The following is a 24,722-nucleotide window of genomic DNA, read 5'->3' as shown; positions in this document are numbered from 1 at the left end:
TCCTTTCTGTTTGTTAGTTTTCCTCCTAACAGACAGGACCCTCAGCTGCCGGTCTGTTGGAGTTTGCTAGAGGTCCACTCCATACCCTGTTTGCCTGGATATCAGCAGCAGTGGCTGCAGAACAGCGGATTTTCATGAACCGCGAATGCTGCTGTCTGATCGTTCCTCTGGAATTTTTGTCTCAGAGGAGTACCCGGCCGTGTGAGGTGTCAGTCTGCCCCTGTTGGGGGATGCCTCCCAGTTAGGTTGCTCAGGGGTCAGGGGTCAGGGACCCTCTTGAGGAGGCAGTCTGCCCGTTCTCAGATCTCCAGCTGTGTGCTGGGAGAACCACTGCTCTCTTCAAAGCTGTCAGACAGGGACATTTAAGTCTGCAGAGGTTACTGCTGTCTTTTTGTTTGTCTGTGCCCTGTCCCCAGAGGTGGAGCCTACAGAGGCAGGCAGGCCTCCTTGAGCTGTGGTGGGCTCCACCCAGTTCGAGCTTCCCGGCTCCTTTGTTTACCTAAGCAAGCCTGGGCAATGGCGGGCGCCCCTCCCCCAGCCTCGCTGCCACCTTGCAGTTTGATCTCAGACTGCTGTGCTAGCAATCAGTGAGACTCCGTGGGCGTAGGACCCTCCGAGCCAGGTGCGGGATATAATCTCGTGGTGCACCGTTTTTTAAGCCCGTCGGAAAAGCGCAGTATTCGGGTGGGAGTGACCCGATTTTCCAAGTGCCATCTGTCACCCCTTTCTTTGACTCAGAAAGGGAACTCCCTGACCCCTTGCGCTTCCCAAGTGAGGCAAGGCCTCGCCCTGCTTCGGCTCAGGTATGGTGCGCTGCACCCACTGTCCTGCGCCCACTGTCTGGCACTCCTTAGTGAGATGAACCCGGTACCTCAGATGGAAATGCAGAAATCACCCGTCTTTTGTGTCGCTCACTCTGGGAGCTGTTGACTGGAGCTGTTCCTATTCGGCCATCTTCCAACTTTAGACTCTATTACTTTTGTCCTTTTAACTTTTTCCTTACAGTCTCCCAGCCCCTTCTAATTTGAACTCAGCCACAACCTAATCTTTGTTTGGCTTCTTCCCTAATATGCAGATGGATGGCCCATATTACCTCCATGGTTTCCTAGTAAAATAAGTTATTAGGCAGGTAGTGCAACTCTTAAATTCTCTTAGTATGAGACAGATGATATTCTTTTTCTCTGGTCTGTGATGTACTTCTATTAAAAAATAAACCCTGGGCCACACACAGTGGTTCATGCCTGTAATCACAGCACTTTGGGAGGCCAGCATGAACAGAGAGCTTCAGCCCAGGAGTTTGAGACCAGCCTGGGCAACATAGCAAAACCCCATCTCTACCAAAAATAGAAAAACTAGTTGAGCATGGTGGCATGAGCCTGTGATCCCAACTACTCAGGAGGCTGAGGTAGGAGGATCGCTTGAGCCCAGGAAGGTTGCAGTGAGCCATGATCACCCCACTGCACTCCACCCTGGGTGACGGAAGAAATGAACTGTATGTTTTCATGTTATATATTGAGATGATAAGTCTGGAAATGTTACAAGTTGAGGAGGTAGGTTCCTACCCACAATACAAAAGAACAAAATGTAAGGAGTTGCTATTTTCTTCTTGTTGGCGGCATTCTCTCATCCTTTATGGTGAAAATATAGAAAGATTTGTCCACTAAGTTGTTGAGTGAATGACATGATGCTTTTTTTGTCTTTTTATTATTCTTTATTGGTTCTACCAATTTGACTCTTTACCCAGGCCACCTGTCCTTAGGCATGCAGGCTTTGTAGAAATTCACATATCGACATTACACTTGTAATATATAATTCTTTCACTTCAGAAAAATTGAGCAATTTAATAACAACTCAAAAGAAGGTCAGAATTTCAGTTGCAAACTATTGAAAAATGACAATAAGTAGAAGAGTGTCCATAAACATCAAAAAAATTCTGCCAAGGCTGCACTCAAAGGAAAATTTACTGTCTTCATTTTCAATATTTTCGGTAGTAGACTGGAAAGAACATGAATTGACTAAGTTTTAAATTCAAGAATATCAAAGAAACAAAAAATCTAAGGAAAGAAAAGTTGAGATTTAACCAAATGTTCAGCTTACATGTTTTTTAAGCCTCCCTAGGTATTATTTTCTGTTTTTAGCTCTGTATATCTTTGGCAAAGGTAAGTGTTTATCACACACAACCTGAACAAGGTATTTTCAGATCTAAGTGATTCAGTTTAGAGTTTAACATCAATAGAAGCAAATTCACTGTTTAATGGGAGACTCCAGTTTTTGGTGGCAAGGTAATTATTGAATTGAGCTCATATGAAATTTACAAAGGGGAACTTTGTGTGTGCCATGAGGCATAAGAATCATTACAAGAAGGGAAATGGAACCTCCAAGATAATCTAAAGCTCAGTACTAAGGCCGGATAAGGATAGTATGAGAAAGGATATTCTTACTTGTGAGCATAAATTCAAAATTTCACCTAGATTAAAAACATTCCTTACACACAAAAGTATAAAAGATTAGTAACTCAAGAACAGCCATATATGTGATAAAGATAATCCACTTGTGATAAATCTGGCTTATTCTAGGAATCCAAAGACGTTTCTGGAAAATCCAAAAATGTAAGTTATCACACTAACAGATTAAAAGAGAAAAAGTCTTATGATCATCCCATTAGATGCAGAAAATAAAATTGATAAAATTGAACACCCATTTATAATGAAAACATGTAACACAATAGAAATAACAGTTTTCTCAACCCAGTAAAATTCTTCAGCAGTCATTAGTCTTAACTGATAATAAAGTATTTAGAGTGTTCTGTTTAAAATCAAGATAAAGATAAATGTGCTTTTTCACATTTTATTAAAGTCCAAACTAGCCTAGTAATGCAAGAAAAGTAAATAATAGGAAAAGGAAAGAAACAGAAAGAAGGAAAATTTATTATAGTATCAATATTTACCTAGAAAGAATAAAATAATTGACAACTTATTAGGAATTAGAAGAGTTCAATACCATGGCTAGATATAAGTTTAATATTCAAAAATCAATTGCATTTCTATTCTTTGGCAACAAACAGAAAACATATTTTTTAAAAATATGCCTTATGTATTAGGAAGAAAAATGCATAGGATCTGAATGAATCTAACAAAATACATATAGTATTTGTATGAAAATTTATTTTAATAATTCTAAGACATAAATAGAAAAATGAATCACATTTATGTGTATGAAGGTTCATGTAATGCAGTTCTCCTCAGCTGATGTTCAGATTCAAAGCAATTTCAGCAAGATTGTCTTGCAGGTCACTTTTCACTAAATGATGCTGGAATAGTCTGTCTATATGAGAAAAACCATATGTTATACACAAATATCAGTTCCAGGCCTCGCCGTTTGGAATGTTCCTAAGCTAGATGTCTTTTTCACATGTCTTTATAAATTTATAATGCTCCAGGCTTTTCTTGATTTTCCTTGTGCTAGCCTTGGAATCAGCCGTTTTTTCCAAGGAGCCCTGGTTCCTTTTAGAGGAGAATGGTATTTGGAAACCAAGACCTGAGTGGTATGTGCACTTATTACTACCAGTGTGTCCTTGTTTCTAGGCCCTTTCACTGCACGTATGTGCACACGTGTGTGTGTATGAAATCATGATTTCATAACTGTAGCTCCAATCCCAGCCCAATGCTATATAGAAAGGCAGACTAGTTAGGTACCTCAGAACTCACAGAAAAACACCACAGGCTGCCATCTCCTGAAACTCCATCCAGTGGCAGAAGACACTCAGAAAGAGGGTCCAGGGAAATGCTCTCCATCCTGTGGGTCTGGTATCTACTTTTCCCTCCAGGGAGGCTGCCCATGCAGGTAGCAGCAGCGGGGATCTAACAGGTGCCCTGCTAGGACTAGGCACCCTAGGAAAGAGCCCTCTGCCCTCTGCCCTCTGCCGACCCTCTACCCCATGGCAACAGGACATGGGAAATACATTCTTCCTGCATCGGCAGCATGATTTGGGGTGGAGACGGAGCACCAGGGCACCAGATGAATCAAGCTGACCACAATAGCACTAGCACTGCAAAGACTCTGAAAACTAAACTGTCATTGTAACTATAGCACACAGAAGTAGGCCAGGAGTTGCGTGATAAACCTAAAAACAAAGTGACTGTCTGCTGAAATAGAAATTTAAGATAGGATCCACAGTCTCTAACATAATATAAAAAATGTACTGGACACAATAGAAAAACCACTCATCATAGCAAGAATGGAGAAAATAACAACTTGAATGAGAAAAGACAATCAACAAATGTCAACACTGAGATGAATAGGATGTGGGGATTATTCGGCAAGGGTTTTAAAGCAATCATCATAAAAACACTTCAATGAGCAGTTTTAAATACTCTGGAAGCAAATGAAAAGGCTATAAAATCTCACCAAAGAATTGTTTTTTTTTTTTTTTAAGAACAACTTGGTGATTATAGAACTGAAAAATACAATAACTGAAATTAAAATTCAGTAAATGGACTTGGTAGCGGAGTGAATATTACTGAAGAAGCAGTCACTGCTCTTGCAGATAGAACAATAGAAATCTCTCAATGTAAATTGAGAGAAAATCACAGGAAAAAGTACAGAGCCTCCCGGACCTATGGTGTAGTAACAAAAGATCTAATATTTGTATCATCAAAATTTCAGAAGGAATGGAAAAAGAGACTGGGGCTGAATAGTATTTTAAGAAGTAATTGCTAAAAACTCCCCAAATTTGGTGAAAGACACACCTGCTGAGTGAAGACACTGAGCCATTCCCAAGTAAGACAAACCCAGAGAAATCCATGCCAAGATACATTATAAGTTAACTTTTAAAATGAAAAGAAAAAATCTTGAAAGCAGGTACGGAGAAATGACACATCACCTACAGGCAAAACTGACTTGAATTGTAGCAGACTTCTCATGTGAAATTAAGGAGGCCAGAAGGTTGTGGCAGAACATTGTCAAGATGAATTACATATCCAGTGGATGTTTCCTTTAGGAATGAAGGGGAAATAGACATTCTCCAATCAAGGAAAATTAAGATAATTTGTGGCTAGCAGAGAACCTTAGAGAATGGTTAATTGAAGTTCTTTTGTCAGGTTTCTTGAAGACCAGATGGTTGTAGATATGTGGTTTTATTTCTGAGTTCTCTATTCTGTTCCATTGGTCAATATGCCTGTTTTTTACCATGACCATGCTGTTTTTGTTATTGTAGCCTTGTAATATAGTTTGAAGTCAGGTAGGCTGAGGCCTCCAGCTTTGTTCTTTTTGCTTAGGATTGTCTTGGCTATATGAGCTCTTTTTTGATAGCATGGAAGCAACCCAAATGCCCATGAGTGATAGACTGGATAAAGAAAATATGGTACATATATACCATGGAATATTTTGCAGTCATAAAAAGAAATGAGATCATGTCCTTGGCAGGGACGTGGATGGAGCTGGAAGCCATTATCCTCAGTAAACTAATGCAGGAACAGAAAACCAAACAGTGCATGTTCTCACTTACAAGTGGGAGCTGAACAGTGAGAACACATGGACACTGGGAGGGGAACAAAACACACTGGGGCTTGTCAGGGGAGGGTATGGGGAGGGAGAGCATCAGGAAAAATAGCTAATGTATGCTGGGCTTAATACCTAGGTAATGGGTTGTTAGGTGCAGCAAACCACCATGGTACACGTTTACCTATGTAACAAACATGCACATCCTGCACATGTATCCCTGAACTTAAAATTTAAAAATTCTGAAAACAAAAAGGAAATGAAAGAAAGAATCCTAGAATATAGAGAAAAAATATAAAACAGCAAAATAGATACACAGAGGGGTAGATATAATAGACTATTCTTCTCATGAGTATTTCCTTTAGTATACTTTTTTTGCTTTGTTATTCTTTATTTAGATTTTTAAGTCAAGAATTTAATTCATTTATTTTCACTCTTTCATTTTTATTGATAAAGCTTTTGAGGCAATGAATTTGCTTCTTATCCTTGCTTTAAATGTCTTCCTTAGTTTCCATATGGAAATGGTATTGCCTGCCATGGTGATGCCATCATTCTATTTTTCACCTTTCTGAATCTGTTTTTATTTGTCTTCCCTGTGTAGCGTAAGTTGAGTCTGTCTTTGCTTTGTGAGATAATGTGAGAACCTTTGTTGTAAGTTTTATGTGTATTTGACTATATTTGCTTTGTTTCTGTATGATTCTCTTTTAAACTTTTTGTATTTGAGAAGGTTACTATTATTTCCTCAATTATTGCATATTTGAAGCTTTTTTTATAACATCTATACTTGAATGACAGATTGGCTAGATATAAAATCCTTGGTTCTCCCTTTTTTTTTTTGAGATGGAGTCTTGCTCTGTCGCCTAGGCTGGAGTTCAGTGGCACGATCTTGGCTCACTGCAGCCATAAAAAAGGATGAGTTCATGTCCTTTGTAGGGACATGGATGAAACTGGAAACCATCATTCTCAGCAAACTATCACAAAGACAAAAAACCAAACACCGCATGTTCTCACTCATAGGTGGGAATTGAACAATGAGAACACATGGACACGGGAAGGGGAACATCACACACCGGGGACTGTTGTGGGGTGAGGGGAGGAGAGAGGGATAGCATTAGGAGATACACCTAATGCTAAATGACGAGTTAATGGGTGCAGCATGCCAACATGGCACATGTATACATATGTAACAGACCTGCACGTTGTGCACATGTACCCTAAGACTTTAATAATAATAATAAAAAGAAAATAAGTCGTTATTACCTAATAAGTTTTAAGGTATGTAGTGTCTGCAATTTATAGTTTCACCCTAAAGAAATATTGGTACAAATATACCAAGGAAACCAATTACATGAATCTTCATGGAAGCATTATTTGTACCTGAGAAAAAAAAGCTGAAAACAACTCAAAGGCCCACCAACAGAATGGATAAAATGAATATTTCCATACAAAGTAATACTGTAAATGAGTGAATGTGATCCACAGTCACAAGTGTCAGCGGGAACCAATGTCAAATAGACTGTTAAAGATAAAAAACTAAGTCATCAAAGGGAATGAGTGTGCCTGTCGATATATATGCCATTTACATATGGCCTAAAAGCAAACAAGACAACAATATTATAGAAGATATAGTGTGGCAAAACAGCGAAAGCATAGGCATAGTTAATTCAAAACAGGCTGGTGATCACTTCTAGGAAAGAAGGCAATACAGGAGAAGCCCTGGGTGCTTCAGTGTTAATATTCAATTTCTTGGTGTTAAGTATACAAGTGTTCATTTTATAATTCCTTAAAATGTGTGTGTATATATGTATATAATGCTTAATATATATTTATACTCTTCAAAGTAGGGCTTTGATTCCTCATCAGTGGTTCTTAAACTTCATGTTCTCTTTAGGTAGCTCTGGGTGCTTAAATAAGCACCAAGAATTGTTCTGATGACACGTCCAGCTATTCAAATAAATGTTCAAATTGTAGATTTTATTGTTTCCATTTGTGCAATGAATTTTTTTCCTTCCAACTTCTATTTTAGGTTCAGGGGTACATTTGCAGGTTTGTTATATAGGTAAATCACATGTCATGGGGTTTGGTGTACAGATTATTTTGTCACTCAGGTAATAAGCATAGTACCTGATAGGTATTTTGTCAGTCCTCACTCTCCTCCCACCCTCCACCCTCAAGTAGGCCCTGGTGCCTATTATTCCCTTCTTTTTGTCCATGTGTGCTCAGTGTTTAGCTCTTACTTATAAGGAGCACATACAGTATTTGGTTTCCTGTTCTGTGTTAGTTCACTTAGGAAACTGGCCTCCAGCTCCATCTGTGTTGCTACAGAGGACATGATCTCATTCTTTTTATATGGCTGTATAGTATTCCGTGGTATATATGTACCACATTTTCTTTATCCATTCCGCCGTTGATGGGCATTTAGGTTGATTCCATGTCTTTGCTATTGTGAATAATGCTGCAATGAACATACGTGTATATGTGTTTTTATGGTAGAACAATTTATATTCCTTTGGGTATATATCCAGTAATGGGATTGCTGGGTTGAATGATAGCTCCATTTTAAATTCTTTGAAAGATCTCCAAACTGCTTTCCACAGTTGCCAAACTGGTTTACATTTCTACCAGCAGTGTATAAGTGTTCTCTTTTCTCCAAAACTTCACCAGCATCTTTTTTTTTTTTAAACTTTTTCATCATAGCCATTCTGACTGGTGTGAGATGGCATCTTACTATGGTTTTGATTTGCATTTCTCTAATGATTAGTGGTGGTGAACATTTTTTCATATGCTTGTTGCCTACATGCATGTCTCCTTTTGAGAAGTGTCTGTTCACATTTTTTGCCCATTTTTAATGAGGCCGTTTGTTTTTGCTTGTTGATTTAAGTTCCTTTTAGGTACTGGATATTAGACCTTTGTCAGATGTGTAGTTTGCAGGTGTTTTCCCCCATTCTGTAGGCTGTGTGTTTACTCTGTTGATAGTTTCTTTTACTGTGCAGAACCTCTTAGTTTTGTTAGATCCCATTTGTCAATTTTTGTTTTTGCTGCAATTGCTTTTGGCATTTTCATCATGAAGTCTTTGCCAAGGCCTATGTCCATGGCCTTTCCTATTTTCTTCTAGGTTTTTTATAGTTTTCAAGTCTTTCATCCATCTTGAGTTGATTTTTGTATATTGTGTGAGGAAGGAGTGGTATAGCTTCTTAAAAATTACTGGATTGTGTTTCATAGGGTTTTGAAAAAAAGATGTCGTTCATAGAAATTGCATTAAAATTCACATCTCTCAGGATGTGTTTCTTCATCTGTACATAGGTGATAATAACTACCTCATAGAATTATGAGGATCAAGCAAGGTGTTCCAAGTCAATGTGCATTATTAAGGGCTACACATGTGATCCATTTTAATACCACCAGACAATAGACCAACTTGAATTGGATGTTAATAAAAAAACTATGATGTATTCATAATCCAGAAGAGCAATAGGATTATTTATATTTGACTTTGAATAATTTTTTGAGGAGCTTTTGCAGCTACTGACTTCCTTGGTATGCTTGCCTGAGATTAAAATATATACTGACTTCCTTATTATGCTTTTCTGAGATTAAAATTCTTTTATATCCTTTGAGCACATATAGATAATGGCCTTTACTTTTGAAATTTTCATCCAAGAGATACATATAACTCATATATAAATATTGAGATTATTCAGATGAAGCTGCAAAGCCAGTTCATGGAATATACTGGATTGAATCATATCCAAGAACGTATGAATTTTATTTAAAAAGCACCTCAGCTATTGAAAAGAGCAAGCCTGTTTACACAGCTTCACACAGACCTAAGAAATACAATGGGGATCATACACATGAGAGTTATTTCTTTAATAAGGATGGTGTGGCAGCCACAAAAGTACACCACCTCTAGGGTATTCCTCTGAGAACCTGCTGCCCAGCTGCAGGGAGCAGAGTTAACTGACAGCCTTCAACTGTAGAGCCATCAGCATCTGCATGGCATTCACGCTGGACCACATTCTTCCTAGGCAACCCCCAGCCAATGACTGAGCAAGGAAGATATACTAGTCTGTTCTCACATTGCTCTAAGGAAATACCCAAGAGTAATTTATAAAGGAAAGAGGCTTAATTGACTCACAGTTCAGCATGACTGGGGAGGCCTCAGGAAACTTAAATCATGGCAAAAGGTTAAGGGGAAGCAAGCCACCTTCTTCACAAGGTGGCAGGAAGGAGAAATGAACGCAGGAGAAACTACCAAACACTTACAAAATCATCAGCTCTCGTGAGAACTCACTATCAGGAGAACAGCATGGGAGAAAACACCCCCATGATTCAATTACATCCACCTGGTCTCTCCCTTGACTTGTGGGGATTATGGGGATTACAATTCAAGATGAGATTTTGGGTGGGGACAGAGCCAAACCAGATGAGAAGGGTACTGTAGGGCCTGGCTGTTTCGGCCCAATGCTGAACTGCTTCATCAGGCAATCTTTGCTCTGAAGCTGCTCACTGAGCAAGCCAAGCCCTGGTCAGCCGTCCTTTGCAGCTGGAGGCTCTCCTGCTTTCTTCCTCTTTCATAGATGTCAACAGGCCTCACAGCTGAAGGCTTTACCCACCCAATCCTGTTCCCCCTCTTCTAACAGCTATGACACCTTCCTAGTTTCACCCCTTCACCCGTTCCAGTTTTACATAAGTTTTCCTCACTACACAGAGATGGTGTGGTGCCACCAAGATCATTATTCATTTTACAACCTTACTGGGATCCCCTGATGAAATCCCTCTGAGACTACAGCACAGTAGCCCCTGGCAGAAGAGAGGACCCTGTACCTACAAGATGCCTTCCCTATCTCAGAGATCCAGACCATTGTCAGATTTTAGAGTTCCTAGTATGGAGAAAAGTCCCTTGAGAACAGCAGAGCCTGGATTGAACTCTTTTAAAATAAGTAGGAGGTAGGCGCCTGTGGTCCCAGCTACTCGGGAAGCTGAGGCAGGAGGATCGCTGGAGCCCAGGATGCAGAGAGACACGATTGCGCCACTGCACTGCAGCGTGGGCAACAGAGTGAGACTGTCTCAAGAGAAAAAAAAAAAAAGTGAGTGTGCAAAATGTTCATTTTATGTATACTTAGTGCCATCTGCTGGCTATGAAATATGATAGCCTTTGTCATGAAATTACAAAAAGTGTTAAGGTGCTAGTTTGCACATGTTTTAATAGAAAATGGGAGAAAGCAAGAGAACTCAAGGACATGTATTACACTTGTTTTAGTTTTGTTTGAGTTGTGATGATCTCAGTGGCTCTTCTCTCCCTCACCCACCCACCTCTCCTATTTGTTCAATCTCTCTCCCTCCTCTGGTGCCTTAGAAGGGTCTCCATGCTTTGCATCCCACCTCCGCTCCAGGATCAGGGACCCACCCGACATCACACCTTTTGCTTCAGCAACAATAAATTGCTGGAAATTTCCAGCAACTCTTTTTCCTGCCAGTGCTCACACTGTACCCTTGCCTGTTAAAGTCTTACCTGTCTTCCTCCCACACCTCTGCCTCTCACCTGCTCAGATGTCCCCTCCTGCCAGCAGCCAGTCCTGAACATCCCCTCTGTGCTCTGCTAATGCCACTCCACCTGTCACACAGTCTGATAATTTAAAAATGATCTGTTTTCCTTTGAAGTCTTTTATTGAACTCTGAATTACTTAATAAAAGGGTTTGTATATTATTTATTCCTGTTTTCCACCCAACACAGTACCTGGAACATAGCAGATGCTCAGCAAACATTGCACCAAAGAATAAGGTGGAAAATAAATGGTTAAAATATACAAAAATTTTAAAGATAGGGTATTTGGGTCACTTTTACTGCTTTCTGTCCCTACGATATGGCTGAATCATCCCCCATATGGCTCAACATTTTATTAATTCTTTTTAAAGTACCCAACACTATATTGAGTGCTCTGGGGATCAAAATAATAGTATATATATTAAGAGTGGGTTTGAATCCCTGCTCTACTATTTACTAGCTGGGCAATTTATTTAACATTTTAAAATTTCATCATCTGTAAAGCGGAAATATTAAAGGTATCTTCTTCAAAAGTGACATTTGGAAGAAAAAAATAAAGTAATACATGTAAAGCATATGAGATTCAGTAAGCACTCGGTTAGTGGTGAGTTGTTTTTGTGGTTATTGCTAAGACCCAGGAACTCATTGTTTGAAGATCAGCATAGAGCACTTACTGGTTGGGTGGGATTTCTGTTCTCTACTCAATGGTTTGTTTATTCTTTAGAGACTGTCTGTCCCCTCTAGAGTCTATTAGTAATATTTTGTTATGCCAATTTAGGGGAGTTTTACTATCATGCTGTTTCTCTAATGATAGCTAATTTATATCTTTAATTTTTAAAAGCCATTATGCTGGAAACAGAACATTCATACAAACAATATATGAATGAATGTAGGTTATACTACAAAATAGCTGGTTACTATAATGTAGTGGTATTCCATGGCTTTAAGTTTAAAAATAACTTTGCATTTACTACAGTGGACTTACCCTCCAGGCATAAAATTTTAAAACCCAACAACTCCAGGCCTCCAGAGTCTTTGCTTCCCACTAACTTCTCACCAGTGAAGGCGAAGCTAATGAAAAAGGATAGATGACTGCTTCTCAATTGGAAATGGATCCAAATACCATCAAGGGAATTGGTGTTTGGTGTACAGATTTTACGTACTGTCACAGCCTGGTTGGGTGGAGGATGGGGAAGGTGGTGGTATCTGTCTACTTTTAGAGTTTGTAAATGTTTCTCTGAATTCCTGTTTTTATAGCAGATAATTTTGAGAAAATTTTGATTTTGAGAAAATTTTGCCTTGAAAAAGAGTCTGAAACCAAAAAGCTAAACAGAGGCAAAGGTTTGTGGCTTGGATCTTTAATATTAATAAGTTTATTGCTTTTTCCTACCTCCCACTCCTGCTACCTGAAGAAGGTGAGTAGGAGGGGAGGGATGGTGAAAGATGAGGGATGTGGAGGGAAAAGGACATAAGTGGGGGTTGGATAGATGACAGATAGTGGCTGTCTGCCTGCCACCCATCTAGGTATGCCCCCAAGGGTGGTCTCTGCTTTTGCCCACAGGGGACTCATTCACGCAGAAAGGAAGATGACAGACAATTGGCCAGAACATAGAGCACTGAAGTGAAACACAAAGGCCACTCTTGGGCCTCTGTTAGTTTCTTCTGGGATCTTTCTTTTTGATCTGCAGATGAGTGTTTTCTCCCTGTGTCTTCACATGATCTTTCCTCTGTGCCTGTTGTGTCCTAATCTCCTTTTCATATAAATTCACAATTGAGCACAAAACTCCTATTTAATACAAGATGTTGGAATAAAAAGCCTTACAGCAATGCATAGTGATAGAAATTCTTTTCTTTAAAACTTAGTTTGACTATTTTGCAGTAATGAAAAATGGTCCTGACATACAGAATGCCATCTAGCTTACAACTGCATGGGGCATGCAGAAGAAAGAGATGAACAATCCTTACCTGAAAAGAGACCACCCTCTCCTTTAATGGGAGTGGAAATTAAAGAATAATGCTCATAGTTTGCTGCAAACACTGTTGCTCAATTTAATACTCTAATGGAATTCACACATTTCTTTTTCTATAGTGTGTGTCCAATCATTGTTAACTATACCTTTATTATCTTTATAATGTTGAGGTAAAGAGCTTTCTGCTATTATGCATTAATAACTCCATCCCTAATGCCATCATGGTTCTAGTGTCTAGGGAAGGAGTCTGTATTTGTCCGTTTTCACACTGCTATAAAGAATACCATTAGGCCAGGCGCAGTGGCTCACACCTGTAATCCCAGCACTTTGGGAGGCCGAGGCGGGTGGATCACGAGGTCAGGAGATCGAGACCATCCTGGCTAACACAGTGAAACCCCGTCTCTACTAAAAATACAAAAAAATTAGCCAGGCATGGTGGCGGGCGCCTGTAGTCCCAGCTACTCAGGAGGCTGAGGCAGGACAACAGCGTGAATCCAGGAGGCGGGGCTTGCAGTGAACTGAGATTGCGCCACTGCACTCCAGCCTAGGCGACAGAGTGAGACTCTACCTCAAAAAAAAAAAAAAAAAATACGACCAGAGACTGGGTAATTTATAAAGAAAGGTGGTTTAATTGACTCATAGTTCTGCATGGCTGGGGAGGCCTCAGGAAACTTACAATCATGGTGGAAGGTGAAGGGGAAGCAAGGCACTTCTTACATGGGGCAGGCAAGAGAGAGAGAGAGAGAGAGCACCAGAAAGTACAACACTTTAAAACCATCAGCTCTCGTGGGAACTCACTCACTATCATGAGAATAGCATGGGGGAAACTGCCCCCATGATCCAATCACCTCCCACCAGGTTCTTGCCTTGATACCTGAGGATTACAATTCAAGATGAGATTTCAGTGGGGACACAAAGCCAAACCATATCAGAGTCTTCCTCTTAAAATTCATGGAAAGGTCATCTCTGTCTAATGTCTCTCTGATGCTTCTTTTGGCAGTACCACTAAAGAAATTTCCATCCCAGAGAGTAGATGTGGAGGACATCAGATTCAAAGACAAAAAATTATTTGTCATTGGTTTCAACCATAAAACCATTTACTATGGTTTTAATATTGTGAATATCTGTTCTGATCCCAAGAAATCATCAGTCAAGTAGAGAAAAATAGAACAATCTATTTCTAGAGTGTCTAAAGCATTCATTCTATCATTTTAGTAGATGATATATATGAACATCAACATCCAGTAATTTCCTGAATAATACAAGACATTATAATTTACCTTAGAGTGAAGCTGTTCTCACAGAATTTACATAGCGCAATTTTGCTTTTTCACATGAATAAATTAGGGGCTCAGGAAGTAGAAGGACAAATAAGGCAGAGAACAAGCAGGAAAAATAATTGAGGTAGGACCAGTAATCCATGGAGGATCCCCAAGTTCAGGTGAAAGTGTAGAATATATCTGAATGTGAGAGTTGGGCCAAAGATAGATTCATTTTGGCCATGGACTCACTGATGTGTGATCAAAGAAAAATAAGTCTGAAGAGCATTGGAAACCCGGACAATGGTCATGGAATAAATGGATAGTCAAATACTACTAAAAATAATAATAATAGCCATCATTTATGTGATTACTGAAAAGAGTTTAAGATTTTCTTGCAGTTTGGTTCTTCACAGGGCAACCCCCAGAATTGGGGCTGAGCCCAGGAGGCCATGTGGGTTCTTGGCTTTGGGCAGGAAGGAATTCAAGAATGCTCCAACAGAGTAAAGTGAAAAGAAGTTTACCTTAAGAAAGTAAAGGGATGAAAGGGTGGCTACTCCACAGGCAGAGCAGCTGTGAGGGCTGCTGGTTGATTGTTTTTAAGGTTATTTCTTCATCATATGCTAAACAAGAGGTGGATTATTCATGATTTTTCTGGGAACAGGGAGGGGAATTCCTGGAACTGAGGGTGTCTCCCTCTTTTAAACTGTATAGAGTAACTTCCAGAGGTTGCTATGGCATTTGTAAACTGTCATGCTGCTGGTGGGAGTTTCCTTTAGTATGCTAATATATCATAATGAGCAATAAGGATGACCAGAGGTCACTTTAGTTGTCATCTTGGTTTTGGTGGGTTTTGGCTGGCTTCTTTACCACATCCTGTGTTATCAGCAGGGTCTTCGTGACCTGTAACTTGTGAAACCAGTCCTGCCAGATTCCTGGGCTCCATTTTAACCTTAGGATATAGTCCACTAGGGATATACAGTAAAATTACAATATCTTAATGTTATTTGAAATCTTCTCCCAAGTTGATAAATAGTTCATTCCTTTCTTTCATTTTTATTTTGATATTTAGGGATTTTTAAATTTTTGATATGTTTCCAAAAGCAAACCTACAAAAGAAGGAAGGTATAGTGTCCTAGGGCTGTCATAAAGAAGTTCAACAAGCTAGGTGGCTTAAAACAGCAGAAATGTATTCTCTCACAGTTGCAGAGACTTGCAGTGGGATGTTAAGGTGTTGCTGGGCATCTTGTCTCTGAAGGCTGGAGGGGAGAGTCCTTCCTTGCCTCCTCTCAGCCTCTGGTGGCTGCTGGCCATCCTTGGAATTCCTTGGCATGCTGATGCCTCACCCCAATCTCTGATCCATCTTCACACGGCCTTTTCCCCTGTGTGCCTGTAGCTTTGAGGCCAAATATTCCTCTTTATTTAGATTTACCAGTTGTGTTGGGTTTAGAGTCGACCTTAATCCAATATGACCTCATCTTGATCACGTCTGCAAGAATCCTATTTCCAAATAAGATCAATCCACAGGGTCTGGTGGACATGAAATTTTAGGGGACAGTATCCAAATCAGTTCACAAAGAAACATAATTTTAAAAATAGTGATATCAGAGCTAATACATCAGAGTATCAAGACCATTTTTTTCTTTTTCAGTAAATTTCTGGGTAGGCATTTCACTTTTGTATTTGTGAGTCTTAAACCCGGTTTAAACTTTGGCAGCTACTGGTACTGGCTACCAGGGCAGCTCCAGGCAAAACTGAAGATGCATATACAAGACGTAGATTTATCTTGTGTTTCTCTGTCTTCCCTCATACTGCCACTTAGACTCCACGTTAGGCTTCTAGTGTTTTCTTGTTTTGTCTCACGTAATTTTCCACCCTTGCTATCTTTCCAAAGCAGTGTGCCAAGCTAAAAGACTCTTTTCTTCAAAATAGGACCACTCCCCACCCTCATCCCCAGTCCCGCAGGGTTCTTACCTTATGCTGACTTGATAGGAGGGAAAATAATCTGCAAAATTAGGTGGCACCCGAGTGAAATTCATATGTAATAATACATCAGTGAGTAGCCTTCTCAACACATTTGCGTTTTTGCATGTAAATCCGGAGGAAAAATGATTGATAGTGTCATTTTGGGGATTAAAATAAGCAGTTAGAGGAGTATTTTTGGCTTAAGAGTTCTTGGTTCATGATAAATTTTAGTTCCGTAAGAAACCACTCACTCTATTCATAAGATAGCATTTTCTAACAGTTATATTAGTGTGGGTAATGGGATTTTCTAAGTTGAAGTATGCTGAGTCATATTATTTTTTAAATGCTAGAACTATTGTTGAAGCTATTTTGCATTCAGTTATTTCAATTAAGACAAGTTTATGTGAAAATACTTAGTTTTTTCGCAACTTTTGGATTTATCAATGGTCACAAACCTGTGAAATCCATTGTCTTAATAGCTATTAGTTGCTTAATTGCTTTGTTTTTCAAAAACAGTATATTTACTTCGAAGAGGCATCATAATTATGTACCTTTTGTTATTTTAACTGAGCATATCCTTATTTCAGGGACTGTATTATTCCTATTTCAAGACTATTGTGGAAGCACCCTCATTTTTGAATGGAGTATGGATGATTATGAATGATAAACTGACTGAATACCCCCTTGTCATTAATACATTAAAAAGATTCAATCTTTACCCTGAGGTAAGGTACTTTTTCCAATTGTGATTTTTCACTTTTGTAAAACTTTTTTGAATTAAATGCTGATTCTAAATCTAAGGTATAATTCAATATATTAAATTGTATTTAATTTTTTAAAAGAAAATATGTATCTTGTGGAGGAATATGTAAAAAAGATCATTACTGATTTTGAGGAGGGGGCTTTAATTCTGTGGGGAACTGTTGTTGTGACTGCATTGTTTAAAAAATACAAAAACTAGATTTGGTGTGCTTACAAGGATTATACTAAGGGAGCTCTGTTACTTTTATATGTCATTTGTTAAATGTTTTCTTCCTTATCCTCATTTAATTGAGTGCACTTTCTTGAGTGGGAGTGGAGGGAAGGTGAGCCCAATCCAGCAAGTGGAGATGGCATTTGGCCTTTCCTTTATCCTCCTTGCAAAACTATAAATTTGTTGATGTGGAACTCTAGTTCAGTAGAATATATACTTTAATGATTTTGTCAGAAGACTTTCCGGATAGATATTCAACTATCCACCAGGAGTGTTTTTGAAACTATTTATTTACCTGCATCTTTGTTAATTGGATAGACAAAGAAATTGAAGTCACATGATGTATTTCATTCATTGATTATAGATATATTTCAGTGTTCTTTATATATGTATATATAACACACATACATATACCTATAATGCATTTTTACTTTTAAAATTAATTACCAATTCATGCTTTTTATCTATATTTCTATTAAAATTTTATATACTGGATATTAATATAATGCTATATAATAAAACATTTTCCCCAGTTGTTTGCCCTTTAGCTTTGTGTATGATGTCTGTGTATTTTTTTATACAGAAACATATCAATGAATCTTTTTGTCTTTTATACATACATGTAAAAAACTTCATTTTTATAATTATAACTTTTTTTAAATTTACATTTTTAATTTATCTGGAATTGGTTTTGATGCATAGTGTGGGGTAGGAATCTAACCTTGAATTTTTCTTTGAAAATAGTATTGTGTGTAACCTAACACTGATGAGGTGTCCATCCTCTCTCCACTGAATGGAAGTAAGCTTTCTTCTTTATGTGCAAAATTGTTATACATACATGCTTTCATGTGTTTCTGGATTTTGTGCTCAGTATTTCTTAGGTTGAGGTCATGGGAAGTGGACTTTGAGATGGAGATTTGCATGCAGGAAGTAGTTGAGGGAGTGTCCTTAGGGTCAACACTTGAAGAGGGATGAATGAAGCAGAATAGGCAGGAGGAAGAGGAGAGCTTTGATGCAGTCACTGTGAAGGCCTCATCCAGTCCCTGGGCAGCTCTGTATCTGGGATGGCCTTGCAGAGTTGTCCTACCTTGACATAAGGGCCCCTGGTATCTTTCCCTATTGACTAGTCCGTCATTGGATGCAGATTGCCCTTGGGTAGGGGGTGTCACTTTGAGTGAATTTAGTTTCTTCCCAGGGAGGGACACAGCTTCGAGCTCTCAGGCACCAGTCTTCCAATTAGCTGGAGGAATGAGTGCCTCAGCCTGGAAGAGGGCGTCTGGGGTGGTTTATCACCACCTGTACTATGGCTACATTGATCTGTCTAGCCATTCTTGTGCCAGTATCACACTATTTTAATTATTAAAGGTGATAAGACTTAATATCTATTAAAACATTCCCTTTAGTTTTCTTGTTAGTTTTCTAGATACATTTTAGGCACTTGGAATTTTGATTAGAATTATTTTATGTTTATGAATTAATTTGAGGGAGAATTCAAATCTTAAATAATTCGGTCTATTCCAGTAGACCCAGTATCTTTTACTTGAGCAAATCCTCTTTTGTGTCTCTTAGTAGAGTTGTATAGTTTTTGAAAAACATAAACTTAGCACTTTTTTTTGGCCCATATTTTGTCCTTACCCATGGATGAACAATTGAAAACTGACGAGTGAAGAATCTGCCTAGGAGATTCTGAGCCTCGTTTTACTAGATTTAAAGGGAGCCAAGTGGATGGTATAGAAAGGGAAAATATGGCAATTGTCACAATATCTCAAAAGTATTCTAGTAATGAAAATTGTTTGGTATATTTTCTTAAGATGCCACTATATTTTTTAAAAATAGGTAATTTTGGCCAGCTGGTACCGGATTTATACCAAAATAATGGACTTGATTGGTATTCAAACCAAGATATGTCGGACGGTTACCAGAGGAGAAGGACTCAGTCCTACTGAAAGCTGTGAAGGTAAGTTTCGTTCTGTAATATTGTCCAGTTATCTGTTGTAACGTAATAAACTTATCCAGCATAATAAACTTAACACTGTAAACTTAGTGGTGTAAGCAACACCGATTTTATTATGCATATGGATTCTGCAAGTCCAGAATTTGGGCAGGCTTTAGCGGGGCTGGTTTATGTCCATGATTTCAGGGATCTCTGCTACTAAGACTCAAATGTCTGCGAAGGCTGGAGTTAACTGAGAGGCTGCATTGCTCACATTTTGGCTCCTGGGCATGGAGGACTGTGAGGCTGAGCTCAACTGGAACTGTCAGCTGGGACACCTACATGTGGCCTTTCTGGGTGACTTGGGCTTTTTGATAGCAAAGTACCTCAGAGTAGTAGTAAGGCTTTTCCTATGGCAGCTGAAGGCTCCAAGCTGGACACTGTGTGACCTCTTATGACCTAGCCTCAGAAGTCACTAGTGTTGCTTCTGCCGTACTCTGTTGAGTCACAAGCCCACTGAAACTCAAAAATGGGGGCTGTAGACCCCATACCTCCAGAGGAGACGTATCTGAATTTGCAGCCCTGTTTTAAAACCATCATTGCTAATTACCCTGATCTCATCTGTGTTCTGCAGTAGTGTTGTGTTTTCATGTGGGAACCAAGGCAACTATTTAATGTATCTGGCAACCATTTTCAAAATGAACACAATTTAATATAAATTGCTAGACACATAAGGTAATTTGGGTTAATGTGATTAGAACATATGTTTTGTTTATTTTTAAAGGATTGGGAGATCTTGCTTCCTTTTATTTGCTGTAATTTTTATTTTAAATGGACTAATGATGGCATTATTCTTCATATATGGCACATATTTAAGGTAAGAATATTTTAGTATGTGTTTATAAGATATACTAAAATAAAATAGTTGATTAGTTAATAGTTAATCATTGATTAATTTATAGTTCAGTTTTATGAAAATATCCTAAAATATCTTATTATCATAAAATCATTCATTATTTGCATGATTTCACCACTGCCATGGCCCATCACACTTAAGATAGTTTTAGAGATGTAAATAGAATTGGGAATACTTGATAAATTTAATTACTATCTTTTTTGAGACAGGGTCTCACTCTGTCACCCAGGCTGGAGTGTAGTAGTGTGATCTCTGCTCACTGCAACCTCCACCTCTTGGGTTCAAGCGATCCTCCCATTTCAGCCTCCTGAGTAGCTGGGACTATAGGTGCATGCCACCAAACTCAGCTAATTTTTTGTATTTTTTGTAGAGACAGGGTTTTGCTATGTTGCCCAGACTAGTCTCAATTTCCTGGGTTTGAGTGATCTGCCCATCTCAGCCTCCCAAAGTGCTGGGATTACAGGCATGAGCCACAGTGCCTGGCATAAATTTTAAATATTCATAGGCATTTGAACATAAGCAATATATATTCCTTATATTGTTATGGAATATCTAATATATTGTTATGGAACAATATAATCCATTTGTTGTATGTACATGTGTATGTGTGGGCGCTGAGATGTGTGAAGTCTTACTTCTTACTGTAGTTTTGGTGTAAAAAAAGTCTGTAGACTACTGCTTAAGGTAGCATGAGGGAGCAGCTTTTACCTTAGAGCATTTGGGTCTTTCCAGATGGCTGTCTCTGGTTCTTCTTCCAATGTCAATGGCTGTAGATTGTTTCAGCTCCATCCAGTATATATTGTTTACATAAAATATAAGGGAAAAGACCACTCATTATCAAATGATATTAATAGCTCTTTACTAATGTTAAAGTAGAAGTATCTTCTATGCAATATTTAGAAGTGTCTTCTATGCAATATTTAATATCTGACCTGATTTACTTCACAGTTGAGCAGCATTCCTAAAACTAAAAGACTAATTTTTTCAAGCTTTTTATGTTTACTTTTCTTCTTTCTTGTTTTGCCAATTTATTATACTGTATGTATGTTTGAAGTATTTTGCCTTGAGATTATCTTTAGAATTTTCTTCCTTGCTGCTTATTGATTCTTTGTAGTACAGAATTATGAGAATTGTATATGATTTTCAATTCGGGATAATGAGTTTGAATTTGCTATTATCCCATTATCTCCTTTCCTTTGGAAGTGTGGCATTTTCAGTTTAGTACCTCAAAGATGTGTTGAGTTTCTAGCCCACCATTTGAGTATCTAGCAGTTACTTGATAAGCATTTATCAAATGAGGAAGCTGTTAGAAGGTTGGTGTAAAATATATTTGTATATAGATTTAAGACACTTTGAAGTTAATGTTTCTGACTTAGGTCTAAGAAAATTCTTTTGTTTAATTGGGGAGACTAAAATAAAAATGGATGATTAAAAGATGATGTGAAAGATTTTGTTTTTGAAACAAGATGCAGGGAAATAAGTTAAACCAAAAGAATATGGTAATGAGAAAAGGAGGCTGACTTGAGGGAAAGTGGGCCTGTGTGCTTGCATCGTAATGAGCCAGAGGGAGAGAAACTTGGTGGTGTCTGTTCATTTTGCTAAGTACTGCCCGTCTGTCTATGGGTAGCTTTATTACATTTGGGAGATTAGATTTTAAATAAGAGAAGTTAAAATATGAAACATGGCATTATTGCTAAGCTGCTAATCTGCACTTATGCTACCTTTTTTAAAAAAAATATGGGGTCTTGCTATATTGTTGCCCAGACTGGAGTCCAGTGACTATTCACAGATGTGATCACAGTGCACTATAGCCTCAAACCACTGGCTTCAAGTAGTCCTCCTGCCTCAGCCTCCCAAGTAGCTGGAACTACAAGTGTGTGCCACCATGCCTGGCTACTTTTTTATTTGAAAGAAGAATTTGTAAACATCTGTTAAAGAAAGCATTCATATTTTCTTGTAATGCTTGTTGTAACTGTTTTTTCAAAGGCAGAAGGCACAACATCTACTGAGGAGAATAGAAGGTTCTGGTTTCGATTGAGGGGTTTTTGGTGGTTTTGGCCCTGACCTGATCTTTCTCAGTGTTTAACCCCTGTGGTGCCTGGTAGGCAGTTTTTTGTATTCAGTTGTTCAGTCAACACAAACAATTCATACCAAGTAGTTTCTTAAGACTGTTTGGGCTCTGAGAGCATGGGAGTGCGGCAGGGTGTGTGTGAATGGAAGATAGAAAGGAAGGAAAAATAAAGTGCTTAGAACTCCAGAGGCAGGAGAAATTTGTTCTGCATGGAGGGGCTACTTTAGTGTGACCTTGTAGAATCAGAGGTATTTGGATAGGTGGAAATAAACCATGATGATAAAAGCATACCAGGGAGAGGCAAAGGCCAAAATCTAGTATGTGGAAAGCAGGTAGTAAGCAGATCAGTAAGCATGTTCTTCAGGGAGTGTTGTGGGGGATTCAGATTGGAACAGTGGTTGTGCTGGATGATGAAAGGCCTTGGTAACTGACTGAGTTGAAACCTATTCCAAAGCAAGTGAAATAAATACAAAAATTGACCAGTATAAGAACAGGATTCAAGCTGAAGTATGATCTCATGGAACACTTGACTTTCCCCAGTCCTCAAAGTCAAGCAGTGACTCTTCAGCACAGTGTTTGTCAAATTGCAGGGCATCACTTATTAGAGAGTTTTAAAATTGATTCAGTGGGTTGAGCCCATTTCATTTTAGATGAGAAAAAAATACTACAAAGTAAATAATATCGTCTACCACACTAGTAAGGATAGATACTACTTAGAGAAACTTCCATTTGCTGTGTGTGTGTGTGTATACACACACACACACACACACACACACACATATGTATGTGTGCTGAGCTATGTAAAGTCTTCTTACTGTAGTTTTGGTATAAAAAAGTCTGTAGACTACTGCTTAAGGTGGCATGAGGGCAGCTTTTACCTTAAGAGCATTTGGGTCTTTCCAGATGGCTGTCTCTGGTTCTTCCAATGTCAGTGGCTATAGCTTGTTTCACTCTGCCCACTTGACTGCTTTGTGCTTTAGCTGGCCCCTTCTGTGTTACCCAACTCTTGGACCCCATGGTGGTCTGCATTAGCAGCACACGTTTAAATTTTTCCAGCTTTCCTTTTGCTGTTTGTGGGCTTTTTCTTAACCTGGAACCATCTCTTTAGCTCTATCCAAAGGCATCCTAAACTGAAGGTTCTTCCCACAATTGATCCTGATGTATATTATTTTGAATAGAGTCTCTTATCACTTCTTTTCTATCAGTGTTTTTCATTGCATTTTTTTATGTTTTTTGACCTGAAGTACATTTAGAGGTTTCAGATTACTAGTTAGTTCTTAATGTTTTCTTCCTTGATGGTTAGTCACCCTTGTAATTTTATGAGAGGGATAAAGCTGCAGACTTCTTAAAATATGGGTTAAAAATAAAGAGGAGGATATCTAAAGTTGTTTTTAGGATTAAAAAAATAAATTATATTATATACTGAGAAATAAAAGTTGAGATTTGTCTGGCAGATTAGAAATTTGCGGGCAGATTGACTGTGACATCTTAAATTCAGAAGTATATTGGTTTTGAGATAATATACATATAAGTTTTTAGAAGCCATGTAAGCAAGTCCATTTCACCAGAAATAGAAGAAGGGAAAATAGAAAACAGCCAAATGATGAATGGAGCCAGGCTGCCAAGCTCTAACTTGAGGAGATGAAGTGAGATCTGTTTTGCAAACACAGCCTACTCATGGTATAATTCTTTTTCTGGAATTCTCAGTATTTTAGTATTTTTTAAAAAATACTCGTTAATTATTTTTTGAAGCTGTATTGATTTATACTTACCGTTATTTATTTCATAAGATACCCTGATATTTCTTAGCCACAGACTAACTGTTTCTGGAGGCCAGTTTCTTAAGACCCAGTGTGTGGAAATCTCTGTTCTGCAAGTAAGAAGGAGCATTGGTTGTTGGACAGTTCGAACTTTCCCCATAGTTTCTTCTGGAGGAAATTCATATATGCTTAAGTTTCTCTTATTGATAAATATAAAAAACTTTTGGTGTTGGACTCTAAGGCAGATACCAAGCAGGTGATTCTAAAGCTTTTCTTTGTACTTTAGTGTGATTTTGGTATTATTTTGGAATTCGGGGTTAGCTAGGTTATGGTGCATTGTTGAGGAAGAATAGATTGGATAGTGTATTAAGCTGTTAAATAATGTATATGTTTAACAGTTCTCTGGAAAAATATGTATATAAAGTTTATGTATTATAAATTTGTGTATTATAAATTTTACTGCTATGTAAGGATGAGTACAAACAGTAACAGGGTTTCTGAGCAGGAGTTTTTTTCTTTCTCTTTGAAAAAGGGTGCCAGAAATACTGACTAGCTGAAATAAAAGAGGGAGTACAATACTGGGATACAGAGGCCTGGTAGGATCAGAGAAACATCAAAAAAAGTGCCTTTGTTTAAGGCTCATTCCTTTGTAGGTGTTAGATTTATCCCTACTGGCTGCCAGTTCTTCTTTGCCCATCGCTGTCCTTCAGGCTTGCTTTCCTGGTTCCTTCCCATCTGCCTCAGAATGTGTTCATCCCTTACCTCCCCTCTCACATGACAAAATTAAGACAAAACTTTTTTTTTTTTGGATACGAAGTCTCGCTCTGT

General features: G+C 38.5%; 1 protein-coding gene across 6 annotated transcripts in view; it reads left to right on the top strand.

Annotated features, from left to right (window-relative positions):
- The window catches only part of LOC109027749 (protein C-mannosyl-transferase DPY19L1-like), a 135,533-nt gene that overhangs the window by 20,011 nt on the left and 90,800 nt on the right, over nt 1-24,722 (top strand). For all 6 annotated transcript variants that reach the window (XR_010134441.1, XM_055347528.2, XM_063708097.1 and 3 more), the window contains 3 exons: nt 16,829-16,966; nt 19,051-19,171; nt 19,932-20,024. Coding sequence is in view for 5 of the 6 variants with exons in the window: in XM_055347528.2 (XP_055203503.1) it covers nt 19,987-20,024 (38 nt within the window). In the remaining variant the exon portion in view is untranslated. The remainder of the gene's footprint in view (nt 1-16,828; nt 16,967-19,050; nt 19,172-19,931; nt 20,025-24,722) is intronic.

Source organism: Gorilla gorilla, chromosome 6, assembly GCF_029281585.2.
Source record: "Gorilla gorilla gorilla isolate KB3781 chromosome 6, NHGRI_mGorGor1-v2.1_pri, whole genome shotgun sequence".
Lineage (NCBI taxonomy): Eukaryota > Metazoa > Chordata > Mammalia > Primates > Hominidae > Gorilla > Gorilla gorilla.
This window is presented reverse-complemented; position numbering and strand designations above follow the sequence as displayed.